Source organism: Aptenodytes patagonicus, chromosome 1 (assembly GCF_965638725.1).
Source record: "Aptenodytes patagonicus chromosome 1, bAptPat1.pri.cur, whole genome shotgun sequence".
NCBI classification, from domain to species: Eukaryota; Metazoa; Chordata; class Aves; order Sphenisciformes; family Spheniscidae; genus Aptenodytes; species Aptenodytes patagonicus.
Genome location: NC_134949.1, coordinates 43,899,941 through 43,927,808, shown reverse-complemented (window position 1 = coordinate 43,927,808; position 27,868 = coordinate 43,899,941). Strand labels below are relative to the sequence as shown.

The 27,868-nt window shown below is 37.4% G+C and overlaps 1 protein-coding gene across 10 annotated transcripts in view; it reads right to left on the bottom strand.

The window, feature by feature from the left end:
- Positions 1-27,868, bottom strand: part of NAV3 (neuron navigator 3) — a 576,126-nt gene that overhangs the window by 5,968 nt on the left and 542,290 nt on the right. For all 10 annotated transcript variants that reach the window (XM_076333407.1, XM_076333424.1, XM_076333396.1 and 7 more), the window contains 14 exons: positions 24,377-24,460; positions 22,636-22,747; positions 21,206-21,327; positions 19,243-19,415; positions 15,363-15,516; positions 12,196-12,370; positions 8,633-8,730; positions 7,882-7,977; positions 7,403-7,571; positions 6,412-6,647; positions 4,317-4,471; positions 3,312-3,383; positions 2,677-2,873; positions 1,890-2,008 (listed from right to left, as the gene is read on the bottom strand). In XM_076333407.1, the coding sequence (XP_076189522.1) occupies positions 1,890-2,008; positions 2,677-2,873; positions 3,312-3,383; positions 4,317-4,471; positions 6,412-6,647; positions 7,403-7,571; positions 7,882-7,977; positions 8,633-8,730; positions 12,196-12,370; positions 15,363-15,516; positions 19,243-19,415; positions 21,206-21,327; positions 22,636-22,747; positions 24,377-24,460 (1,962 nt within the window). The remainder of the gene's footprint in view (positions 1-1,889; positions 2,009-2,676; positions 2,874-3,311; positions 3,384-4,316; positions 4,472-6,411; positions 6,648-7,402; positions 7,572-7,881; positions 7,978-8,632; positions 8,731-12,195; positions 12,371-15,362; positions 15,517-19,242; positions 19,416-21,205; positions 21,328-22,635; positions 22,748-24,376; positions 24,461-27,868) is intronic.

Here is a 27,868-nt window from a genome sequence, read left to right as displayed (position 1 = left end):
TAAAGCCAGAGAGATGAGTTGTGCTTATCACTGCAACACCTGCTCCCAGGCACTTGCTGAATCCAGAGCGCCAGGTTAGGCAGCCAAGTTCCCTATATGTTGCACAGAGATACTCAGACTCCTTCTGCCCTATGCAGAGGCTAGGCTGCTAAAATAAGCCTAAATAAGCCAAGAGGAAATGTTTCTCAGGGAGGTAGCAGGCTAACTCCAGGCTGTAGGCAGCACTTCCCCTCATCTGAGACTAACAGCGATTAAATCTTTTCCGGAATCTGGAGCAAGGCTTGTAAATTCTGTGTCTGACAAGTGAGTTTGCAAAGTACCAGGCTAGAAAGGCATTTTCTACCCATCCCTGGTTTCAGGAACATCTAATTATATCATATAAAAGATTTCTGTTTATTATTAATAATGTTATTCTATGGAAGCCATCCAAAGCAGCTAAAAATTGGAACGGCTCATGAAACAACATATTTTCTTCTGTATCCTGCCATCTTCTGCTCCAGAATTGAAGTTTTCATTTAAGTAGGTACCCTGTATACTTGGGAAAATACGAGCATGAAGAATATCACTGCATTTTTACAGCTGGTCTGAACAAGCGCTGTTAATCTCACTGTGGCTGTTCTATCAGATGTTTGGCAGTTTTTTGCAGAAGGCATAAACACTCTGTAATTCCCAGAGAGATAAGCAGTTTTAGGAAAGCGTGAGATATTCAACAGGCAAGATTCTAAACCTCTATCGCATCAGTATGTCACTATGTCAATACAAGGTGATAAAGAAACCGCAGCTGCTTACACAGTTCTTCGACTAGTCCATAACAATCCCCTCTGCACTGTGCAGTAATTTTTTACAGTGCCACGTGTGGCAAAAAACTGCCTTTCCACAAAGCGTCTTTTCAGAGGACATAGAATCGCAGTGCATAAAAGAAAAAGGAAAAGAGAGAAAGCCAAATAAAAATTGAAAAAAAAAAAAAGAAGAAAGGATTCATTTCAAGATTTAGGTTTGCTCCAAAGGTGTGGAATGGTCTGAAGTCTTAACCTATATGGGACAGCTTACAGTGCTATCTATAGCAAATCTATTTGTAGCCCTCTTTCTATTAAAGTAGAAGAAATTTTAATAGTTCATTAACTATTAATGGAACTGCTGCTAACGCCTAGCTCTGGAGAGGACAGGATAGAATCAGAACCGTGAAGCACTCTGATCTGATGGCACTGTTACCCAAAATAAGAATTACAGTCAGGAGGAAACCTTAGCCCATATACAGAAAGAAAAAAGGAGAAACAAAACTATGGGGAATACAAGCAGGGTTGCAAGATATAAGGGCAAAAAGGGACAGACCTTCATGTTCAGCAGGGCGAAAGAGTAAATTATCTCAATCTGGTTAGATAAGGCCAGTAAACATTTTTTTTTTTTCCTGAATGGTGAAAATATCCTTGTTCACAAGCTTTCCTCCGCAAGCCTGTGTGCCTACATGCGTATGTAGGTGGGAGAGGATTACACAAACCACAGCTATTTTCTTGCACCAGTGTAAGGGCTATTAACTTCCATGCAGGGGTAGGCTAAGACTGCCTTGACTCAGGGAGGCAATCTGAGCTGTATTTAGCATTGCTGTGGACTCTTTAAACAGTGGAAAAAGAAGAACCTTCCTCCAGTCACAGAGGAGAAACCCTCTTCATAAAATACAAGATATGCTAGTGCTGGAGCGGACAAAGCCAAATTATACATCAGTGTAAGAGCAGGTCAAAAGGAGTTCAAGGCTGATTTCTATAATCCCTCCACAGATTTTCTTCTTGCAAACGCAACAGCATTCATACTTGGATGCCTTGGTTAAAAGTAGCTTGGAGAAAGCCTATGGAACTAATTAAAAAAAAATTGCTGGGAAACAAATGACATACCTGAAGTCCTTCTCTCACAGCTTCCAGAAGATACGGCACCAGGGAATAGTTCCAGAGGTCTGTGAACCACACTCTGGAGCCGTCAACATCCATAGGGCAAGGGAGGAAGAGGCGGGGACCTGAGAAGTCAAGTTGTGTGTTAAAAAAAGTGGAACTAGCGAACACACTAAAAATAATCTTCACAGAATTAAAAAAGTAGTATTGCAGCAAACTCAAGTGAAGAGAATGTTAATACAGGACTACAATAAGGGAGCTATCAGTCTCCTGTTATTAAAAATGAACTAGTGTCACTTTATCCAATTCTAGGGCCTGATGAACACTTACAAGTTTTACAGGCAAAGCTATGCAAAAGGATGACTTCTTTGCTAACGTAACTATTCCATTAAAAGACCTCAGATACATGTATATCTCCCACCTGCTAGTTTGCTGAACTGACTGTCCAAGTGTGTTTATTGCTGTAATTATACTTCAGTGTGAAAGCAGGGAAAAAAATTAAGCTTAGGAAAGTAGCTATTGAGGTAATTTTTTGTAAATTTAACTTTTTAAAATTATGAACATTTACTTGAAAGTCTTCAGCAACCAAGGCAGAAGTACCAGGAAATACATACTCTCTCATTAAACTTCCCATTTTCATGTCAATCTTGCTGGCAACTAGACAAATTCCCCACACTGATGTTGTACTTCCCATTGAGAGATGACAATTTTTGGAAAGATATTATATCCTTCACAAATCTCTAAAATGCTCAGCCTGCATCCTTATTTCAAACCACCCCACCAATGGACTCACCAATGGTTACATCTGAAGAGCTGTGCGTTTCTAGGAAGCTGTTGAGATGATGCCATGTTTTGGGGATCCAGTCAATGATTTTGATGAGCTCATTATTGCGTATGTTCCTTTCTATTTCAGTCTCAATCAGTTTCCTTCTCAGATATCTGCCCAAGAAACCTTTAACAGGCTCTGTGTGATTAGCACACAGCACCCACCTGCACAGAAAGGATAAATGTCAAGCAGCAAGGAATAGCAAATACATCATTTCCTCTTAAACATATAGATGAAGGTAATGTCATAAGCTTCTGAGTCTCATTAGTCAGCAAGTATAAAACTGCTCCAATAAACCACGCTATTGCCCGCTGCTACAACACAATCATTACAGGTTTCAGCCGGAATTCAAGACAATGCTGAAGACAAATGGAATGCAAGAATGCAATCATCTTCAGCATCTTGCAAGAGGTGCCAGAAAATATCTTATTTCTTTCACCATTCCCCAACACCATTCCGAGACCCATCAATACAGGAGAGATGCAGAAGCTAAAACACTTAAAAAGCTGTGACGAGACACAAGATCAATGTTTGTCGAAGAACTGGGCTGAGAAGCAGCGAGCTGTGCAAACACAGCCACAGTAAATACAGAGTGAATGTACCTGAAATTGTGATGCAGCTCCAGATTTGGTGAAGAAGAAACTCCCTGGTTCATGGTTCCAATAATATAGGGACTGAAAAGAGAAAAGTAGTAGGGTTTTTTTTTGAGGGAGAATCCACTCAGATATTCAGAGAATATTCTTTCTTCTTATCTGCACTAGGCCAATTTTAAAAGAGTCTCTGGATGTATTGTAGTCTTAGATTTAAAATATTTCTGAGGCGCCCTTTTTTTAATGTTTATTCTTGTATGATTTCCCTCTCTGCACATTTGTAGTTTACTAGTACTCATCTGTAATAAAGAAATAAATGAGGCAACTCTGTCCTCATGTACCTCATAATTTTGCAGTAGGCTTAGAGTTTGAATTTCAGAAGCCAGTGAATCTCATGAGTAAGACACAGCATGCAGTGATTTTATGAAGGGAAGTCCCTATGATGGCACTTTTACAGCAGAAATAGCCAATGTTATAGGCCAGTAAAAGTTCCAGAAAACATTATTTTTATTCTTGCTTGGCAATAAAGGACAGTCGGCAAACTTCATACTTCCACACTACTACAGGAAAACTGTAGGAAGTGCAAGTCTGCCAGATACACAGCTGCTTCTGCATGGCGTGGTTCACGGGTTCACACATATCCCAAATTCCACTATTAGAAAGTGCATTTCTTCTTACTCTCCCATAAGCTGTCCTCATAGGACTAATGAGCTTGTGTGATCTGACAGGGTGAAAAGGATAAGACCCTAATTCAGTCAAGCGTTTAAGTACATTCTTAAATTCCATGGTACATTTACATCTCACTGAGATGCATGGGAGTCATCTAAGTAAAGTGAAGCAGACACTTAAGTACTTGGCTGACGAGGGTTAAAATTATTCAAGCACATAAGGGCTTTGCTGACAGCCTATCGGAGTCTAAGTTTCCACTGGGACATTTTATTTTGTAAAATGACAAACAGCTTTTACTGTTTTAATTGCAAAAGGTGTGTGAAAAGGGAGAGAAGAGCTGCTACCTACCATTTGTTATATTTACAGTTGAGGAAACCATTGAAGATGTCACTTAGTGAACTGATGTGGTGGAGGTTATCAAGAATTATGACCACAGGGAGGTCAGCACCATTGTTGTCAGCACTGCATTGCTCAGCTAGGTTTGCTAGGTATTGTCGCAGATCCTTCAGCAGAATTAACAAGAAAAACCAGAAAAGATTAACCCAATTAGACCATAGATGTAATTTCAGTGGAAAAGATTTTCAGAAAGATAAAGAGGCTGCTACAGAGTTTCCCCACTGTGGGTCATTCAGCTGGATCGGCACATGCAGGAAGACCTGCTTCTTAGATAGAGCAACACTGAAGCCACATGCTAGGAAAAACAAAGGCACTAAACATAAGGCAAGTGACTGAAGCATACACATTCCTATTTGGTGGACACATTCCTTAGAAACCTGCTGATAAAATATCTTATCTCCAGTGGAAAATAAGCTGCAATAAAATATGCCTTTTCCAATGGGCTGAAATATTCACATTAATTATTGGACCTCCATTTTTATGAATGCCACATTTATATACCAAAAAACCCCCACCAAATTATCACACAGTTTAGGCATACTGAACTTCTCCCTCAGATATCTCCTTTTACCAGTCTCACTGAAAATCTGTTTGACCTTTTGGGGATACTATATCACGGCTCATAATAAAGTTTGTTGTGTAAATCCTTTTTTTCTGTCAGCTGTCTGTCTGGCTGCCATTTAGTGCTGGAGTAAAAGAAAGCTTTCTATAATCAAAACATTTCATATTTTCCTCAACACTTTGTTGCCCTTGAGGGTCTGGGCTACTCAAGTTTTACAGCTGTATCCCTAGAGGTATCTAATTTTGTCAGTGTTGGGAATGCTCAGTATTATGGGCAAAGTTCCTATTGCTGTTTTACTTCCTGGATCAGGGATAGCAGAATCTTTTTTTCTTTAATGGGAACATGCAATCTTTTTTTATTTCAAGAAAGACTTTTGTTTGGCCTTTTATGAACAGGTGTCTCTAGGGGAACATCATGGGTTTCTTCCATGGAATAGCACCATCTGTATTATTCAAACACACTTGGTATTTGACAATGTTGTTTTTTCTTTTTTACTACAAATTCAAAAGTTCTATATAAATCTTAATAGAAACAAAGGAAAAAGAAAAAAAACCACCCCCCCAAACAAAACCACATACAACAAGCAATTTACCAGAAATCCAAATGCTTGCTCTTTTGTGGGACAATTTTAATTATAAATGCATATGGTATAAAAATAAAACGTAAACACATCCCCTGCCAAAGTAAATGGCATCACAAATCCTCTGTATAAAGACAGTGAAAAGCGGTGTTTTTACTGGAATGGTCCCCTCACCCCTTTGGGATCTGTATGTTCTTCCTTCTTCTATTATGTTAACATTCATTATGTTCTGTACAAATCAGAAAGCTGTGCGCAAAACCTTTTATTTTCTTTTCCCTGGGTACCAAGTTAGGAGTATACCCAATTTAGAACAGCAAGTGAATACTATTATCTGTGGCTAGCACAGTAGTCATGCTAGAAGCTTGATAATCTGAGCTATATAAATTACTGTGAATGTGACATGATGCATGAGGTAATTTTAGTATGGTCAGCTTCCTGACCGATGCACGCCAGAAACCGTGGCAGCAGTTGTATTTATCCAGTGCAGATTAATAAGCTGAACCCAAGACAGTAATTCAAAATCCCCGTTCTGAAATCTTTGCTAACAATAGGCTGCTATTATCACTATAAAAAAGCAAGTCAGACTAGTATTACTATATATCCAACCTTTCCGACGAAGGAATTACAGACATTCTAAGAATTGAATTTACACAGGAATTTGACTCTGCATCTATCCTTAAGGTGGGTTTCCTCAAGTGGAGGGAAAATTCAGACTTCCTTCACAGTGCTTCAATGGTTTGTTTAGAGCAGAAAGGTCTGGTCTCTGTTCCTCACTGGGATCGGAGACTGAATTCTTGTAGGAAAAAACGCTAACTGAGCAAGAAAACAGTATGCCAATTAATAGGATCTGCTCTGCATCATCACTACAAATTGGGCAATAGGTTACCTTTTCAGCTGTAACTTACCTTGCTTGACTTGTGATCTACGTTAAAAGTTGCAATGGCATCCTCAGGTTTTTTCCTGCCAGATTTAGTTATAACATATTCAGCCAGCCTGTTAGCTAAATAGGTCTTTCCTGTGCCACTGGGTCCCGACAGAATAATTCTGCGATGCTCCATCAGCAAATTAAAGTACCGCTGGGTAATTGGCTTAGGAATTAATGTGTCAAACACAAAACTGTCCAAACTGTTTTCTTCCACTCCTGGGAACAAAAGAAAAGAAAAATGGCCTGTCTTTGTCCTTGCTAAGGTAGATATAGGTTTGGCCCAGCATCTGATGGCATCAGTGCTATGCTCAAAGCAAGGTAAGATACTTCTGCCTAAATCAAATTCCTATCAAGGACTTCATTACTGTGAAAATGCTTATATCCTTCCACAGGGCCAAAAAATTAAACAGTGGTAGTAGGACAAGATGGGTGGGAGAGATGAAGTCGAAGTAAATGTGAAGAGAAGGCTCAGTGAGGCAAAGATGTATATTTCAGACACTACAGGCAACCGTGACAAAAAAAAGGTCAAAGTGACAGTCACAAGGGTTACCGGTTGTCACATCAACGTATGCATAGCTCTTCTGAAGGTCCCCCCCTCCCCTCCAAAAGCAAATCCCTACAGCTTTTGAAATGTATTGAATTTTTCCTGCGGAACTGGGTAAGGCATAAATATTTCTCATCATAATCTCTGTTTTGGGGTTGGGTTTTTTTGCCACTATTCAGAAATTTTTATTTTGCTGTGATTTGGCAGTCAGGCAGAGAAGGACAGAGATATTCTTAGATTTGTCTCAAAATGCCCCACTGCATTAGGTATTGTATGATGTCATGCAGAGAGTTTATGTGACAAATGAGTCCTTGAACTGGAGACAAAATACAGAAAGGTCAGGTGTAAGAAAAAAAAAAAAAAGGAGGAATGGGGGAATAGAGTGAAGAACTCTACAGTATCTGCAAAAATATTCTTGGGGTTTTACCTTTCAGATTCACAGTGATGACGTTATTATCTCCAACCAGATATCCACAAGGCAGCAGTTCAGGCACTTCTAGGCTATGGGCTCTAATTACATCCCCTATACAATAGCTAGCAATGCAGTCAGAGCTTAAACCCAGGCTAGTAGTCGGATCCACTCGGAAAATATATTCCTGAAATTATATGAAAACATAAGACATAAAAATAAAAATGGTTATTGAATGAAAGCAGTTTGGAAAATATTTTGGTACAGGTGAAATCATTTGACAAGGAGATTCTTGCAGTCACATTCAAGAGAGAACTGGCAACAATCATGAAAAAAGAACAGCAACATTAAGAATAAAGTTTAATATTGTTGTTAGCTATATGTCAAAAAAACAAAACAAAGCAAAAACTTGGCAAGACAACCCAAAGAATACAGAATTTTTCTTAAGTGAAAAAGAAAACTGAATTAATACTTGAGCTAATTTTTCACTGTCTTACCTTAAAGAGACGTCTGATTACACCATCTAAAACATCCCATTTTGTTTTTCCGCTGACTCCAATTGATCCTATCAGATATGCATGTGATTTTTGATCCTGCAAAGAGAGATTTTTGGAAACTGGACTAAAAATGGTGGTAATTAGTTTTCTATGAAGATTCATAAATTTCCCAATGAAGAAAAATAATATGTGATGTTACAACTTTGTTAATAATCTCTGTGCCAGAAATAGGTATAGAAGATATTACTTTGGTACATTTTTATAAGGAAGGAAATACAGTATCTTATTCTGCTCTTAGATTGCATCTGTATTTATAAAGAGTTGAATATAAATAAAAGTTGCATTGTGTTTATAATTTTTTTGTAGTACAGAAGACGAAAACACAACCATGCAATTCCAAATTTATTACCTCAGCAGCATATTCATAGTTGCAGCCTAAGGGGTCTGAGGCATAGATCTAATTTGTAACAACTTTTAAAATGGAGACAGCAAGTCCCAGAACATCTTACTACTAATTAAACTGAGAATTGGTAGTGTCTGAGCCACCACAAAGACAGAAGGAGGCCATATGACGTTAGTCTATGGAGAGCGCCTAACTGTATTAAGCATGGATGACAGAGAAGAGAGCTGCTATCTTTAGGATAATTTCCTCCAGTTCCTGACTGAAAATACAGAAACAAGTTGAGCTACTACACTGCAAGATTTGTCAGAGCTATAATTCTGCGTCTAGACCTTTGGGTAATGAACTTACCTTGGCTCGACTATAGCCCTTGTTTATGGTGACTAAAATTTTCACGCTATGACCTTCTTTGTGGAGTGCTCCATCAGTGACATCATCCAACAAAATATCTGCAGTAAAAGAAGGGAAGGAAAGTGATCAACCTGACAAATCACATCAGTTATGTTCGCATCATCAGTTCAATGTTTGTTCAAAGGGTTTTTTGTTTAAAACAAAAGGCTGCCAACACAAGAACTTGTAATCATTTTAATCTGTACTTTTTCCTACTTTGCCTTTTCTGTTGGAGATGAAAAAAAGTTACCAATTGTCAATTTTTGAAGCAATATTAGGAACTTTAATAATGTAGAAACACATGGGGACGCCATAAATAGATAAATTCTTGCATTATAAATCTTGCCTTTGCTTTCCTTCTTAAAGCTTGTTCAAAACTACCATACATCCACAAAGTAATGTGTTTAAAACCTAAATTAAGTTTATATCTTTGGGCACACATTGTGCCCTTTAGAATGCCGTCAGGGGAAAAACAACAAATCCTTGCACTGATAGTTTGCTGCTAAGTAAAATAGCATTTTAATTTCTCTTTCCAGCTGATTTCTTTCCCTTCTGTACAAATGGCATGGATAGAGTCTTTTTTACCCCCACAATACAGGCTTACAAACAGTATCCATTGAGAAAACCACTTTGCATTCCTCCAGAATACGGGCTCTGTATTCATCCATTCCTCTAAGAAAAGGTTTCATTTTTCTTGGAGGTAAAGTGTGTTTCTGATCTGCTCTGTGCCTCTGTTTCTACCTCCTCACTAACTCCTAAAATGAGATAGCAGAAGGATGTATTTCTCATTGAAGGCTGAGCCTGCAGCTTTATTGCAAGGGATAAAACTGCTGTCTTCCTCTAGAAGTTCTCTCAGAGATTTTACTGTTAGACATTTAAACTAACTATCAAATTAGGAGAAATTATGGATTTGCATTTTCTTCAAAGGCCAGCACAGTAATCCACTACCCTAAGTCCTGCTCGTTCTTACTGTGGTGATTGAAGAAAAGCATTGATTTCATGTCATAATTGCACAAGGTCGGATTTCACCCAAATTAAATAAGGTGCCAGTAAGATTCAGTTACTCACTTACAGCAAAACCAAAAAAGACTTATGTATATGACTTCAATGAATCTATTAAAAAATAAGTCCTCATGTAAAATGTTGGACAGCTTACACCCAGATCTAGAAAGCAGATTCTGCTGTTGTGGTTGGTTTGTTTTTTTTTTAATTGATTGAATAAAGAAGCATTTTTGTTGTGAGCTTAAACAAATCCATGCTTGTTTTGTTCCAGGCAGCCAGTTTTTCTGTGCCACCAACACTGAATGTTTCACTTCACTTGTGTTTCAGCATAGTTGACAAACCTTAAGAGTTTCCATAATGTCATAGTTTATCTGAGGGCAATTTACAATATATCTGATCCCCCGGTGAAATTTTTCAATCTCTAAATGACCCTCATGTAGCCTTTTAAATACATTTTTCTGTAAGTCTTTAGGAATGAGGCATCTCTCTGTGGCTAGAAAAAAATTCCACTTTCTACTAAGAGCTCTCCCTCTTACTGACACAATGGGCTGAGGGAGGGTCTAATTAGGCCCAGGAGGGTCTAATTTCATGGTGGTACTAATTGCTTTAATTAGCTCCTGCCAGGCCTCCTCCTTAGGTGCACTATGGTGTCTGAGGTCTGGCACCCTCTTCATTGGACAGTCCAGACAGAGTCTTGTACTGGTCCTTGTTTGCTGCTCTTTACTGTAATGACTGACTGAAATATGGGTGTCTGTGACCACCGAGCCCCTTCCCAGCTTGCCACTCACACCTATCTGGAGGAGATGGTCATACCCTTAGGAAGCGGCAATGGAAAGCTTTCGTCATTTCCAGATGACCACAGTCATTTAGAGACACTGGTCTCCCAGAAAGTGCCATGGCATTTTTTAATATGATGAGCCAAAGCCCTCATTATCTCTTTCAGCTTAGTCCCCAGCATGATTAACCTCTCCATATCTCAGGGACTTTTGTTCAACAGTACTCCAGCTACTGCAGAAATCCCACAAGACTTGGTAGGAAGCTGTCACCCTTCCAAGTTCTCTGGCACGGCCACAAAATGATACTCAGAATGATCAAAAAGGCTGGATCCATAATCAAATGAAATCCTCCACTCCTCATTAGGCACCCTTATTTCTTTAATTTCTTATAACCAGAAGTAATTACTTTGCATGCTAGAAAAACATTTAGAACCAGTAACACAGAAAATTATATAAAGCTTATATTATGTTTATTCCTTTATCTAGACAAGAGTTCGTGCCAAGTGACAAAGTGCTAATAGCTGCTGCTCATGAAAGAGATTCTACAATTACCATTTTGAAAAAAATTCTGTTCTGAATTTTTTTTTTTTATATGTGTGTAGATGTGTGAGAAAGAACCATAGTTAAACTTTTTCTTCCTGTTTTTGCAACACTTCATTGTATACTAAGGCCCAACTCAGGCTCATCCATTCCAAAAGTTAAACCTGGCAAAAAACGTAGGCTGGAATGTAAATAAAAAATATACCAATTTTCATATAAAATCTGATATTAACCAAAAGAAATATTCAAATATCCATGTAATCAATGACTGGCAAGATAATACGACTAACTGCCAATCCAAATTATAGCCAGGCAGTTTGGCACGTTCCCAGCTGTACTCTTGCCTAGACTCTTTCTACAATTATTAGCCACATTTTTATTGCTTCCAGAGACTGCATTATACTTTCTGTGGAGTCTACGCTAATGAGTGCTGCTTTGCTTCTGCTCTGCTCTTGGTTGTAATGATAGAGACAGCACTTCTGTTTCTTGGCTACATTATCAAAACAAGTGTAGAAGGTTTATTATCATAAACTCTATGGCATGGAAAATAATCAAATGTTAATGTTCAGGATGTGGACCAAAGTTCTGCTTGCTTTCTCTCATTCACAGAAGACAATGAGAGTGCTTAATAAGCCAGGCGGGGTTTGGCTCCTGTGATAAATTGTGATTTGGTCCAACAATACCACATTAAAAAAAATGTAAGGGATAAAGCTAACTGAGACCACCTTCTGCCCCAGCTGCAAATACGAAATGAAGTTAAGGCAGCTAACTGAACGATAAAAGGTCTGTAATCAAAAAATAAAGTTTCATGTACTATACTCATATTTGTCCCATAGGGACAAGAGAATGTATCTATACAGTTGCCACGTATACTACAACAGATATTGTTCTTTTCAAATAAATTGTAAACTAGATGACCAAAGAGTAGTTAGATGACCAACTAGGTAGGTAGCATCATAGCTAGGAACTAGGTAAACATAATGAACAATCTGTTACTATTATTCAGAAACTTCTAAAAGCTACATTTTCAGAAATGACTGCCAGCATTCTTCCTCATCTCCATTAGTGAATGTATATCTGATGTTTACCTGAGTGATATGAGGCATTTTAATTTTCAGGCATGCCTCATATATGGCCCATTAAGAGGGTGAAAATAACAAATTCTTACTAATTGCTGAGGCATGCATGTGCCCAAAAGATGTCTACCTGATGTAACAGATTCTGTGATGTTTAAATTGTTCAGAGAAAGTCCTAGTGACTGCCGTGACGAAGAAGATGATGTGCTGCTTGAAGACTCTGATGATGGCCGGGCAGGCTTTCCAGTATTTCCAGTCTCTGCCTTTAAACGATCATTTTCAGCTTTCAATATCTCAATTTCATTCTGTATTCAAAAAAAATCAACATAAAAGTACAGGAGGTTATTCTTTCAGAAAACCATTGGGGGTGGCTATTCTGGTGCTTGCTGTTTGCCTGCAGGAGCTAACTGGTTTACCACTTTCACAGCAGTATGTAGCACTATATATCAGAAGTATAACCCAGTCAGTGAAAACTGGATTGCCTTCACTTCTGAAATGAAGGGGAGAAACTCCTATAACCTTGTTTTAGCTTTTGCCTCAAGACAGTTCCTAAACAACATAAGCTTCAAGCTTCTGTGTTTATTGTACAGTTGACCATAATACAAGTATGGTGAGAATTTTCCCAGCCATCTCCAGTTTTATAAGCTACTTTTTATTGTCAAATATTTTAGGTCAGTTAAGAAAGTTATTGTTAATATCTTAGACGTGTCAATGTTTCTAAAGTCACAGAAAATTATTACTGCCATTGAGTGTAAAATTTAAGCAGTAACTTCACAGAGGAGAAATGAAATTAAAAATGGACAATTAGATATTGATAGTTTAACAGTTTCATAACCCTTCTTGCTATCAGATAAGACTTTTGATCATTCAAACATGGGTTTGTTCACATAATGGCCAGCAAACCCTCTTTGATGAAAACATACAGTGACAGATGAATCAGAACAACTAGGAATTTTTTTTAGCTAAATCCTCTGTGGTTCCAAGTGATTATTGAATGTACAATAATGAAATGAAAACTTAGCCTGAGAACAGCCTGGTACCAGCTAAATCTAGCTTTCAGTCGCTTCACGAAGCACAGTACAAAGCAACTGCTTATTCTTGCAGACGGTTTTGCACATCAAATTTAATTCCACATTCACTAACACTCTGCTAAAAGTCCTATTCTTTTATGAAGGCTGTTGAGCTACATTATACAAGTAAAAACATAAGGGATAGCATCACAAAAACCCCCTGCAACAGCTACAAAAAGATTAGATCATATAGGCAAAGGTAAGGAGATAGTGAAACGGAAGGGACAAACCAGCAAAACAGTGACAGAAGGTAATAGATGAATGCACCAGTTTAGCCTGGGGTTCAAATCAGGAACCATGGTGAAATGAGTCACGCAATTCTCATCTACTCTGCAATTTATGCTGGTTAATTACATGACTCTTAGCAGTCTTCCACTCAGCTGAGCTTTAGAGTTTTAAGGTGCTTTGAATACACACAGTATTCATATATCATTCCCACCAATCCTACTTTTCTCCCTTACCAATCCTCATCAATTCTCCAAAACATCACAAAGTTTGGCAACTCCAAGGTGGCTGCCTGTCCTTTTGGGAAAACTTCAGAAGAAGTGGTGATTACCAGCGACAGCATCTGAACTAGTTGCCCAGCTTTGGTGAAAGTCAAAATTTGAAGGCCTGTGACTACAGCTGACTCCTCTCCCTGGGGAGTTCACCTGGTTTAGGCACTCATATCCCAGTTTAAGACCATAATCAGCCTGTAAGCCTTCATGTCCTGTTCTCCACCATTGCAATTAACTGTATTCTATCCCTTACAGTTCCTAAAAACTTTTTAGTGGCTCCAGATCAAATGCTTTATTTATGTCTGGACAATTGAAACCCATATTTACAGACCAGTTCTTGATTATTCTTGCCCCTAATTGTAGTTCAGCCAAATATCCCATAGCAATGTTGGCATCTAGTGGTGTGAACACCTGGGAGGATTGTGGGTACCATAGATGTTTAAAGGTGTGGCTGAGAGTGCTGTAGGTATGGTATAAACAAAGAGGTCTAGAAAAGACAGCAAGCACACCAAATCTGGTAGTTATGAAATCAGCCGCTGTGGACATCTATACAAAAGTGCCTACAGGTGCACCTGACCTAAGCACCCAGCACAGAGCAATTCCGCTGACAAGCTACTGGGGCTGGATTCAGCTGTGTAAATGTGGGTTTCCAGTGCCATTGTAAACACGGTCTTCCATGGGTAGAATGCTAAACCTACAAGTCCCGTGCAGATGCAAATACCTGAGGCTGGTTCAAACGGTAATAGGTGCCTATGCTCAAACAACTCAATTTCACCCTCTATACCTATCTTAGGATGATTTTAGGATAGCTCTCTAGGCCCCACTACTGCAGGACTAAAACTGAATTGACTACAACAGGAGTTTATCACCTAGCTCATACCTAGACATCTAAATGTAGCTGTCCTAGTCTCAACCTGAATCCCCACCCCATGGCCTTGATTCTGTTTCCCAAATACAGGTTTATAGCGCCTTCAGGGATGTCCTAGGTATCTCACCTGTCATTCCAGAAGGGCCCAGATCTACTGAAGGACCTATGTCATCCTGTGTGGATGTTGTAGATACTTTTGGGCACCCAACATGATACTAGACACTTGTATGTGGGCAACAGAGCTGAGTCCCATAAAGCTCCGTGCTCCACTGAAGAACACTGCCATTCTTTCTGTATCCTTTCAGCCTCATGAAAGGAAAAGTCTTCTGATGAGAAATGTGTTCAGGAAGGATTTGGAGCAGTGTCACAAAATAACGTAGTGAAATTTTAGTGATGCTGGATACAATAATTTAGTTTAATTTTATATACTTTGCTTCAGCAAGCCATGACTGGGTTAGGAATCAGAAATGATGAGAGAGCATGCACATTTACTCCTGCCCCTGCCACAGCCCAAGGATTTAAAGCTCTGTAGAAATCACTTCTTGATCTGCCTGACTGTCATGTTGCTTTCCCCAGTCACAAGGTTTAGAGAACAAACATGCTTTGGGCAGGGATTATGTCTCCTTCCATACCTCTTAAACACATTTTAGCTGTTAATATAAAGGCTAAGAATATCATTATTATTATTATTATTATTATTATGTGAATGTTTATCATATCCATCCTTTGGAAGTGCTGTCAATCTAGCAATTTACTTTGTATCGACACTTTTTTCGTACCTGAAACAAAGTACTGGGAAAGGAAATACATCAGGCATACCTTTGGTGTGCACCCCTGTCATCACTTAAGCTACTGCACTGACCTGCATGCGGTTCATGGCTTCCCGAATCTGATCCAGATGGTGTGCAGAGCTGAGGGCTTCAAGACGAATGTCCGTTAATTTTAGCTCTTTCTCCCTCAGCTCGCTCTTTAGCTGAAGAATAATTTCAGCTTCTGCCTCTGTGCACTCACAGATCCTAAAGAGGAGCAGGAAACAGGCAGAAGATTAAAGGAAGGTTCTCCCCCCAAAGCAGTGTCATTACTAAGTATCAAAGTACAGAAAATGCTTGCTGCTGGTGAAACCTATGAGTGAAGAAAGAATCTTATCAAAGAAACATGAAAAGGCTCAAATTGCAAATTAAAAATGGAAAAAAGCCCTCACCAGATGAAATGACCAGCTTGCTTTATACCTTTCCAGTTTAGTCAGATAGTTCACTATGGTGGAAAAAAAGTTGTTAAAACTTTTTCAGAAATCTTATTTTGAGTGTGTATCACCCATTGGTTTTAATTTGATTTTATATCTGCATCATTTCTTTGGTGCAAAGTTATGATTTTCCTAAGTAGCAATAGTCAGAACTGAAGTATGCTGATTAAACTGCACTACTGATATTTATTATCTGTTAGGCACCAACAGCCAACAGTTTTCTCTGTTTTGAACCGTACACAAAGAGATAGTCCTCGACTTCATGATCTAGAAGATTTTGATCTGTAATGGTTTTGATTTGTGATGGTTGACATTTTGCCTGTAGTTTGTCATTTGGTAATGTATGGTGTCTGAAATAATGTGGTTTTTTTTTTTCTTTCTTAAAGATAGATTAAAAGTAATCACCATGTGATTGTTTTTCATAAGCATTAATTTTAAGGGAAGAAACCATTATATTGTGAGAAAAGATCAAAACATGACTGGCCCAGGGACCTACAACTCCGCAGTTCTCATGTCAGACTGTTTTGCCTCTCTGTGTCATTATCAGACCTAGATCTGTTGCATAACAGAACCAGTAGAAAATAAAACACTGCATTTTGGCTACATTATTACACTAAGCAATATTTTCAGTCAATTCACTAAATGTTATTTGCTCTTTATTACTGTCACTATAAATAGTTAATATTTGCAGAACAACTTAAATATGAAAAATATTTTATAATAATAAGTATTATTATTGTTGATTATTACTACTAATATACAAACAAGAAACAGAGGTCAACTTTTAATTGCCAGAATGCATGCAAATGCATTTTGGGAAAGAAGATGCAGCACTCTCCAGGTCAGCAGTTGGATATACAACTCCATGCCCCACACTCAATTTTACCGGGATCTATGCTTGTAGACCACGTGACCGTTTTGCCTTTTCTTTGGTGCCCAGACTAGAGATGACCTGCATACACACGTATTAGACAGATGCAATTGGAAGAAAGTAAAGGTAATGGTTTAGAACATGAGACTCAGGTCAAGAAAATATATAAAGAAACCGTAAGCAAAGGGAAGATGAAGAAGTTCATGGCAAATAAAAAAATATGGCAAATTGAAGAAGGAAAATAATGAATATCATTCACAACATGCACAAATATTTTAAATGTGAGTAAAAATGAATAAAGGCATATACTAGGATTTTTTTCCAAATATTATGATACAGTTCTTGGTTTGATGTGCCCATACCTATGCTAGCCAAATAAGAAATGAAATTTTGTGTACATGCATATATTATCTCATACAACAGCTTGGACAACTGGGAAGTCATGTATCTATTTGTTGGCTATTTTCTTTTCGGCTTTTTTGTGGTACATCGTGAGAAGAGATGGACAAAAAGACCTCGACAAGCCAGCTTTAAGGAAGATAAAAATGAAGCAGAAAGCAGGGCGACAGTTCTGGAAGAAGCAGGAAGAAGCTGTCTAGACTGGTAAGATAAGCAGAATAGAAGCAGAAAGTATGAACTGAATTTTCTTTTGCAGATTCCAGAGCTCTTCAACACTCAGCTCCTACAACTCTAAAATGACATAAGAAGATGCGACTTCATCAAAAGGAAGAAAAACAAAAAGATAAGTTAGTGTTCCTAAGCAGTCACAGAAAGAAGCTCAGAAGCCTGATCAGACTTCAGACAAAGGTTCAAAGTAGTTAAAAAGAAAGAGTTTTACTTTTTCTTTCTTGTTACAATCTCAGGATTTTTAAGGTTGCTTTGGGTAGAAGGAATAAGTAAGTCATGATCTTTGAACAGAGCCTGCTGACAATTATGAAAAGTCTTGAAGGTGACAGTAGTTTAAATCATGCAATGGAAAACCAAGTCTTCCAAAGAAAGTAACATTAACAGGATAACAGACAAAGAAATTAATCTAAGTAAATATATTTTACGAGATCTCTCTGTGGAAGGGAAGGAATCTGTTATCCTGTGTGGAAAGGTCACAGTAATAAAAAATGAGATAATATGATCAGAAAGATCAGTGTTTAAAAATGTTATGGAGGAAGAAACAGAAGGTTGTGAACTGGACAGAATTTAGGAAGTTAAGGCTCAGAGACCAAACAGCCATGGGAAGAGCTTGGGATGAAAGACTAGATATGTAGTTTTGCCCTTGGTAAATTCTGGTAACACCAGTACATCTAGAGCGCAAGTCAAAGAGACAGAGAAAAAAGCAGGGTTGGAGGAAAGAAAACAGGATAAGGTTATGAAAGCAGATCTGTGAATCATGAGTAAATAATTTTGTAGAATAAAAGTGTTTTGTTTAAGTTCAGGCACTTTCTATTAAGGCTTTTACTAGTGATTTTTAAGTTGATAACAAATCAGACCCAAGGGTCCCAAACATGTAGAAATCCTTCTCCCAAAACATACATATACCCGAAACCATAAAAGTATGAGCTTCCTATAAAACGCTCAACAGAACTAGAGATCTAGATGAGTTACTCCTCACTAGTCTGTACGGAATGCGAGGAAAGAAAAACACTTATTGTGGAGGGGTTTCTTTTGTGGGAATATTTGCTGTTGAACTCCTAAATCTAGTATATAAAAATCATTAGAGTCTATAAAAAGTTAATCGTAAAAGGTACCTACCTAACACAGGGAAATTCTATTCTAAAGCTCAGTAATCAGTCACGAGACTAGAATTTCCTGGGCGCTTGAAGGAAGAGTAGTTGTGACCTGATTATTCTCAATTAGGACAAGGAAAGCAAGGCTGGCATCAGTAGTATGCACTTGTTGGTTCAAAGAGGCTGATTTCTCCAAATTGGAAGAAGTTATGAGTTTATCAGAATGAAAAAAAATTAGTTAGAAGAATATGAATGGGAGCTGAGAACTCCGTAAGAAGAATATATTAGACATCCAAAAAATAAAGAAGAAATGGGACAGCTTTTGACTGATGACTTGTTCTCAGCCCTGACATCGTAAAGATGGTGATTTGAATAAAAAATAAAAAGTAAAATTGCGCAAAAAAATCCAAGCTGAAAAAAGAGGGGAAATAGATTAAAAAATATATAAATTAGTAGCTACAAAGTAGAGAAAGTAATAACAGAAGGGATGAGTATCTTATAAAAATTCACAGCTACCTGGAAAATAAAAAGACATTTTTAGTATGTCATGAAGAAAGGGAACTGTAGCATTTGGCCTTCACTAAGTGGATATGATAAAGTTGTTAAATGGTGCAGGGAGAGCACAACATAAGCTTTTGGATATACATTTGGAAAGAAGTTTGTACTGCTAGATGATTTTGGGTAAAGGCTATGAAAGGAGGAGTGAATGACCTAAGAAAGAGCTGCTGGAAAAGTAGTGTGTAAATGGAGTGAAGCTCACGAGAAATCTGGCAAATGGATGGAGCACGAGATTAAAAGATCACGGCTGTTGGCAATGGTTTCTGAACTGCAAATGGCCACACTTGAGGAGGTCTGTTTCACAGTCCATCCCATTTGGGAAGAAAGGTTTGCCAAGAGAGAGACTTACGCAGATGCTGACTGTGATGGTTTCATTGATGTTGCCCCACACTCTCCTGAGCTGTGGGGCAATTTGGGTGATGAAGGAAGAGAGGAGTCTGTCAGCTCTTCTATGTCCGAATGTGAGGAAGGAGGCTTGGTGGACTTCTTCTTTCCAAAGGCCTGTTTGAAAGAGCTTCTTAGCTGGAAAACAAATACAGAACAAGATTATTTTCCTCATCACGGCAATTTGTGTGCAGCTCATGTTTCGAAGAGTTAGTTTGCAGATGCCATCCTAGCCACTGCCTGAGGTCAGTATACAGAAGCAAGGTATTAACATATGCAACACAGTATCTCTAAAAACATGATACAGTGCTTTGTTTTGACTTTATTAATCCAGCGCAGCGCAAACGTAATGCTATGGAAAAAGTGCAGGACCAAGTGGTATGACTATGGGAGAGGGGTGCTCATTTAAAACCATTAAGCCCCAGTGGAATCCCATTCCCATGGCATTCCCTTCAAGGGCTGGCTTTAAATAACCACTTTACATCCAGGTACAGGCAGAACCTGCTGTTACTAAATGCTGAAATAAAAAAAAAGCAGTCCAATTTACTGGGTTTGCCAATTTACTTCCCCTGTTAAAAATTTGAATGGCCAAACTATGCAAATGCTATGGTTTGGATCACAAGCGAGAGGATTTAAGCTGGGACATGAGGCTTGCTTGGTTGTACTGCTGAGAGGAATGTTAGCTGAAAGGTATATACTCTATGCTGCAGTTTCCTTTAGAATAGTAAGATCTCTGAACGTACAAGCATTGCCTATTCCCTCTAGAAGCTCTTATCCAGTAACGAAAAGGGACAGAATAGCCAAAGAGCCATTTATTTCAGGAGCCAAGATGACAACAGTTTTGTCTGCAGTGAATTTTAACTAGCCCATTCATTGATACCTTTGTCTAAATACAGAAGTTGTTCATCTTCGGAAAAATATAGTTGTTTTTTTTTTCTATTTTCAGAAAGTTGTTCTGATTAAAATTGTATAGAACTCAGAGACAAGCTGGTTCCTCTATAAAAAATGAGGTCTTCAAACGTTTTATTTTCATGATATAATTGGAGAGTGGGGAGTGTGACCACTGATCAGAGAAACATTATTTAAGTCCTTTCCAGCTCATGATATCTAAAGAGAAAGAAATGGATTTTGGCTACACTCCCCCTTTCTATAGTCTATACTTTGAGATTAAAATGAATAGAGACAAACTGAGAAGACATACAGGATAATCTGTTTTTAGAAGGTATAAAAGCCTACTGCCAAAATAAATAGCAATCATGCCAAGATAGGGTTCTTTATAGATGCATGCCAAATTTTCCATGGTTTATATTCACCTCACTTCCTCTAGAGTTCACCTTGCAGAAACATGAAAGAGTGTGGAATTACAAATCAAGGGAATGAAGGCTGATCAGTATTTTAAAACAAATGTTTATGCAGGTAATATTTTTAAAACAACAAAAACATATTTTCCAATTATTTACTGAAAGTATTTGATTAAACCCTTAGCACTCTGTGGTATTTGTGTGTTCCAGTTGAGAAGCATCTTAATTTCTTTAAACACCGTACTACTTTTACATGAGAATTATTAACAGATTTCAACTCCCTTCATAGCTGGTAACATATTGGAGTCAAGCCTTTGAATCAAACTCCGACTGAAGAAAAATCAAACAGGGTTTCAATGTGGCCCAGAGATGGTTTTGGCCACAACAGGGTTGGTTTGTTTGTTTGTTTGTTTGTTTTTAAATTATCCTGACTTATGCAAATAATTCTCCACTGATATTCAACACTTTTTAGTTTGCTGGTAGTGTCACAGTATGGATACACGTGAATTGCTTTGTATCCGTCTGGCCCGACAAGAATATTGTAGATGAAATGGGCCATTATGCTACTCAGGCACTAGGAAACGACATAATAGTTAAAAGATAGGTTTAAACCTGCTGAGTACTTACCCAGTTTTTCTTTTTCTTTTTCTTGGAGTCAGCATCATTACCGCTGCCAATGCTTGAATGGCTTGTAGCGCTGTTGATGCTGGAAACACTTTCTGAAGAATGTTGCCGCCTTATACGTAAATCTAAAGAAAAGAAAATACTGTGAAATCCATCTGTCTCTGTTTCAATACAATAATCATTCTTGTATTTATGTAGTATCTTCCTCCTCAAAGGGAGCCTAAATGAACATAAATGGCATTGATCCTGGCAGTGGCTTGGATTCAAGCTATTGCAGCCTGTGAGAAACCACATGGGGGTCAATGGGGATGCATACAATTAGGCTAACATTTAGGAGCTTCTCCAAACTGAGGTCTTATTGGCATGAAGGCGACGATCCCACACAGCAATCTACACAGGCGTAACCTCATAGCTAAGCAGTTTCTGTTACAGATGGATTACTTGACTTATTACTATCACATGTACTACAGTTCTTTTTCTGAGGAGTATAGGGGCTACTTAACTTGTAGCAGGCCTAATCAGTGTTCAAATGCTACCTTCTAATACACCATGATTGAAATAAGGAGGCAGGAGTTCATTAAAAATAAATGAAACAAAATAACCAAGAAGTGGAGAGTATTAGAAATGGTTGGTGAGGCTTTTGAGTTTCAATTTCTTAAAAGTCTCTGATAACTTTATCTTAATCACTGGAAAATATTCTTGGAGAACATACCCACTAATACCAAGGGAAATTACTTTTTAGATTATTTTTTACTTCCTAGAAGTTAGCTTTGCTATACTCAAATCATGCAATGAAATGACCTTAGGGCAAACATCTAAATAATGACCTCTTTAAAGAAAGATCAATGACACTCTCAAAAATGAATGCTGCTATCTTTTTTTTTCTTCAAGTAATTCCTTTGCTGTTGCTTATCAACAGGCACTTTTGAAGTATATATTTATCATGTGATGTCTGCCTAACTGCAACGAGAAATTAATTCAGAATTTAAAACGCCTGCTTTCCTGCACTGATTTAGCACCTCGTGAAGGAGCTGAGCTGTTGTCAGTCCATCTCTTAACAATGAGTACAGCAATTTTCAGAGCTACATCTTACACTGCATTTCCAAGGTATAACCAAGTTTAGCCACAGGACTTCACTAGTGTCTTGGGCGTACTTCAGTACACGACTGCAGCAACGGGGCTAACTCTTGACACCCAGTAATCAATTCCTGGCCACCCAGTTCTGAGAAGACAAGGCTCCAAGAACTAACTCCGTGGCAAACAGGAAGCGCATGCAAGGTTTCCAGCTCTGGAAATACCACAAGTATGCCTACTATGCGCTGCAGAATGTGCTTGCCCTTGCAACAGAGTCCCCAAAATAACAGAAAAGTAGTGACTTAGTTTTTTTTCCGGGGAGAAACTCTGCATTTATTTTAATAGCGACGAAAACATACCTTTGTGGGTATGATCAGGACCGTTCAAGGCTCCTTGAATAGCAGCTTGTGCAGCAGAATTCTGGGCTTTCAGCATTTCAATGGTTTCCCTTAGCTCTATAAGCTCAGATTCCTGTGGGAAGAGCAAAGAGAGCCCAAAATATATGGCACAAGAACAATGTTTGTCTAAGCTAAAAAAAATGACAAGATAAGAGTGGTCAAACTGAAGTTCATGGGACTGCTTGGGTGAACATAAGGGCAACAACTAAGTAGAATGCATAGTTTCTCTCCAAAGATATTAAACTCAACTGACATATCCTTTTGCATTTATTCTATATAAAGTGATCACGATATTTTTAAGGTGAACAAAACATTTTTAATAAAGACTAATCTAAAAAGGGTCTCAATTGAATATCCATTATAAAGTTAAGAGAAATCCAACAATTTCATTGTGAAAGACAATAAAACCATTTGAATTACATCCCATAATATGTGAGGCTACTGTTTAATGGATGAATCTCAACCTGAATTTGTGTATTTTTCGAAAGACTTAACTTGCTAAATAATAATTCAATTTAAAAACCCTGTTTAATAGCAACTGTCCTGCGAATTGAAGATAAATTACTCCATTTGAGTGCAGGAAGTTCTGTATTAGAATGCACAGCCAATTTTAATTAAAAAATAGCTTTTGTTACTGCTGCGTTAAACCTGGCCTTCCATCCTGTATTTATATAATGAGGATTAAAGGAATTTAACATCAACAATAGAGAAAAGAAAAGAAGGAAAAGAACATGTTCCAAATCTTTTAGGAAAGAAGCTTGGAGATGATCTGTTTCAATGTCACCGCTTAACCTCTTCTGGAAAGAAAACCTTCTGAGGGAAATCATACTTTGTAAAATAGTCAGAAGTTTGGATTTTAAGAAAATTCCACTGTGTTTTTTTTGTGTAAGATGAAAAAAAGCAAGCAATACAAATATTTTCTATCCAGTTCACAATGAGTCTCACCATATTTCATCTGTTGTTGCTCAACCAGACTGTGAAATGTTATTTTTATAGACAGCTACACTGATTCCAGTGGTGACTAATAGCACACTGATATAGAGTTTCTTTCACAGTTTGGCTCAATGAGGCCTTTCTGTTTATAGGATACTGCTCAAAATGAATGAGGGCAGAAAGTTGCAGAAGTTCAATCCTGGAAGGTGCTAAGCAGCCTCTTAATCCTGAGCTTGGTACAGAGGCTCACATTAAATTTACTACCTATCAGGTTTAGATTTTTTCCCCCAATAGTCAAAACAGAACAGTGAAAACAAAAACTGTTTCCTCATGAATAGGATACCCAACCTGCATTAGCACTCTGAATGGAGTCCTTTTTCTCCACTTAAAGTTCTTCCCTTCCCATAATTCTATTATTCTGACAACATTGGCAGGCTGGAATGAAGCACTCCAGCAGGTTATGATCACTCATTGTTACAGGATCTTTCAGTATGGATTAAACCTAGAGTCGCATATGTTTTAATTAAAATCTGGCAACGAAAGATTTTATCTTCAAACTATTCTATGATATTGTCTGGGTAAACCTGATGCTGCACAGTTTAATTCTCCTGGAGCTTTATGAAGATTTGATCGCAACAGCCACTAAAGAAAGATCTGTCTGTCTTATTGTCACAGCTGTCCCTGTTTCCTTTCAGTGTTTTTTAAACAAAACTCTAATATAATCTGCTGACTGTTTTCCACATTAAAGCATCTGCTTTGGTAAACGTACCTTTTGTTCAGCTGTCATTGTTAGACTTTGCAATCGGCCGGTCATATTTCCCAAGCTTTTTTCGAAAGCTGCTACTAGATGAGCCTGTGAAAGAAACAGAAGACATTTGTCGTGACAATGCGACAATTTTCCCAGATCTATTTGTTTTTTAAAAATATTTTATCCCTCCAAGCTCATCTTCTCCAGCTCTTTTCTATTAGTTTTAAACTCAGACTGAGCTAAGTTGGACAGGTGAAGCAGTCAAGCGAGCCCAGTGTTCCTCAGGCTTCTTTAGCCCCCAAGGAGATTAGCTCAGGTATCTCTGCCTGGAAATGAATTATGGATTTAATGCCGTGCTTTGAGTTTACTGGCCAAAAGAAGTCTGCTCCCAAAGAGAAGTCCAGGAACAATTATTTGCAATTACTAACACTTCAACATGGGAATTCAAGTACTTTATCTTAAAAGGTAAGTTTTAACCTCACAAATAAAACACTCCAGAAGAATCCTGAGAATCAAATAAAAAATATCACAGTTAGTTTTATAAAAGGTCGTTACTTAGTCTATTCATCTTATATTGATTATATATATGTGTATATTGTGTGTATAAAAGTAATAAAGAACTTATATAAACCATAAATATTTACATGTGTACAAATGTATATATCAAAAACAATCTTGAAAATTGGAAGTCCTACTTCTCAATAAGAAAAGCAATAAAGTTGAAACTGATTAAAAGATTTTTAAAAATTAAAGCTTCATTTTGTTTTCTAACAACATTCACCCTATACTCTATGCAAGCAAAATTTATACAAACAATACATCAACTCTTCATTGGTTCTAACTGACATCAAGCTTTGTAGGCAAAGAAGGACAAGTGGTCATAAAGAAACCAGCAAGCTAAGCCCAAGGAAAGTAAGAATTTAATTTTTGTGAAATTCCATAAAATTCCCTCCATTCCTCTCACAACACCAAATAGTAAAAACAGAAGGAAATACTTATTTTCCCTTTACCGTCTCAAAAGTGGTAATAGGCAAAGTTTTCAAATGTACGCACTACAATACACTTGGAAATATAACTCACAAACAACATATTTATATGCACAAATGGATTAACTGAGCTTCCTCACCGAGAAAATTTATTTTTTTTTATACCAGTACAGGCACACAAAGTGCCTGGCAAATTTTTCACTTACAGATTTGCATGCCTGTACAAGCATAGTTGAAATTGTTCAAATGTATGTGGTTGTACTGAATCTGAGATATAATCAGAAAAAGACATAGTCCAAAAAGGATTCTGTTACGCACTTTAGGAGAAGGAAAAGAGCTTCTTGCCACCTTGCTCTGTGTATTATTCCTCAAATAAAAAAAGATTATCATATATATAATAGTGGCCCACTTCTGTGTCTCCACTTCAGAGCTGTTATACTGATAAGTGACTTTTGTGTTTTGTAAATCATTTCGGATTGCTACAAACATTTCAGTATCTTGTAAACTCCTTATTTTATGCTTATTAACCTTAATACAAGTTTACTCCTTGTAAATTATATTAGCAAATAATTTATTTAGTTTCTTATGGAGGTAGTGGTCAATCCACCTGCTTTCTGCATCTGCAGGGGTGCCTTAGGGATAATTCTTTTGGTGAAGGACACATACCCCAGGGACTAACTTTTGATAAACATGGGACTAGATACATATGCAATTCCTTAAAGATTAATTAGTAATTGTGTATATTCCTACTGTAACATTTATAACAGGCTATACTCTTGAAGTTATAAGTTTAAATAAAATGAACTTGGAATGTGTGTCACATGCGCCTCTGAAACCTGTCAACTGATATAAAGTTATTCTAGCTAGTTTGGAAACTACAGCCTTCAGTTGTTTTCACTATTCTATTCCTCTGAGAAGATAAAAGTAACTAGTTTTTAAACTTACTGTTCACTTTAATAATTAGCTACATATTAAAAATATCCAGACTAATTTATGGTGTTTTAATTCCAAAGATGATGACCACTGACCCAGAACAGAGACAAAGTAGATGCACTACCACAGAATTATAGCCAAATGTCTCTTCATTACATGTGTTTAACAGGAAACTAATGGAGCTCTCTGTTCCCTGCCTCATAAAAAATCTATGGCTTGGCTGATGGCCCGCGGTTCTGCTTTAACATGAGAATAACAATGGGGACCGAGGGTTTGAAAAGAGGAATCATTTACTTAATTGTGCATTGCTTTTGTCTGTTTCTCACAATTCGACTGTGATAATCACAGTTCTTTGGTACCTAACTACGCATATTTGTGCAAAGTATTTTCCTATTCCATAGCTACAACTTCAGCTTATATTGTACATGAATAAACCACAAGGAACTTATGGGAAAAATTAAGGGACTCACAGGAAAAATTAAGAACTAAAAAGCATCATTAAAAATGTCATCAAAGGTCACTGAAACTATTAAGTTATTGTCTGATAGTCTTTAGAGAAAGATAGCCATGTCACAGCTATGGATTCCTACTAAAATTCAGCCTGTAATAGAGTACATTACCTTCTTGGAGTACACACTAAAATTTTTGCATCATAAATGTAATTGGATCAAGACGATGGATCCTTCATAACCCATTTGAGATAAAGGCTATCAGGTCTTGATTTGCTACTAATAAAGAAAGATAATTTAAAGATCCATCAACTGAAAACTATTCAAGAAAAAAACTTCAATCGCGTTGTTCATGACTTTAAATGTTTATTACAACAGAATACTCTTCTATGAAATACAAAGTATTAATTTTACATTCAGAGTAATAAACTGTGCTGCCTTCCCCCATGGCAGCAAGTGTTTATTTATTCAGCAATCCAGAGAACTACTTGTTGAAATCTTATGCAGATTTGTCCCAAAAGAAATACTATGTAACAAAATAAGAAAAGTTAGTTTGAAAAAGACTAATTTATCAGTATATTTATAAGTGTGTGGAATTATGCATAAAACATATGTACATATACATTCCCATTTAAGATCAGACTTTGCATTTAAACAGTTAAATGCAAAATAATTCAGAAAACAATTGAAACAAATAGAAAGAAGTAACTGTGACTTTAAAAATGCTCATTAATAATTACAAATTCTAACTAGAAACTTCTTTTGTACTTATAAATTTGGTAATTGATTTTGATTGGATTGGTAATCCTCAGTTTCTGAGTATTATTCACTTTATCCAAAAGGATCCATTCTTTCATTCTCATAAAAATATTTAGGAATAGAATTTTTTTTTAAATTTACAGCCAATCCCTCACACCTTAGAAATCTCTGTGTTAGATTCAGTAGTTTCATTCATGGCATATATCATTTGAATAACATACAAAATAGCCTGAATACTGCACGTGCTTTAAATAACACTTATTCTAAAGTAAAAATATACCTTCACAACTGAATGCAGCATTTGTAGTTGGAAATAGATATACTGGAATTAGAGTTAAGTAACTGGGCATTACTGGAAGTATGCCTACAGCAAAATATACCCATTT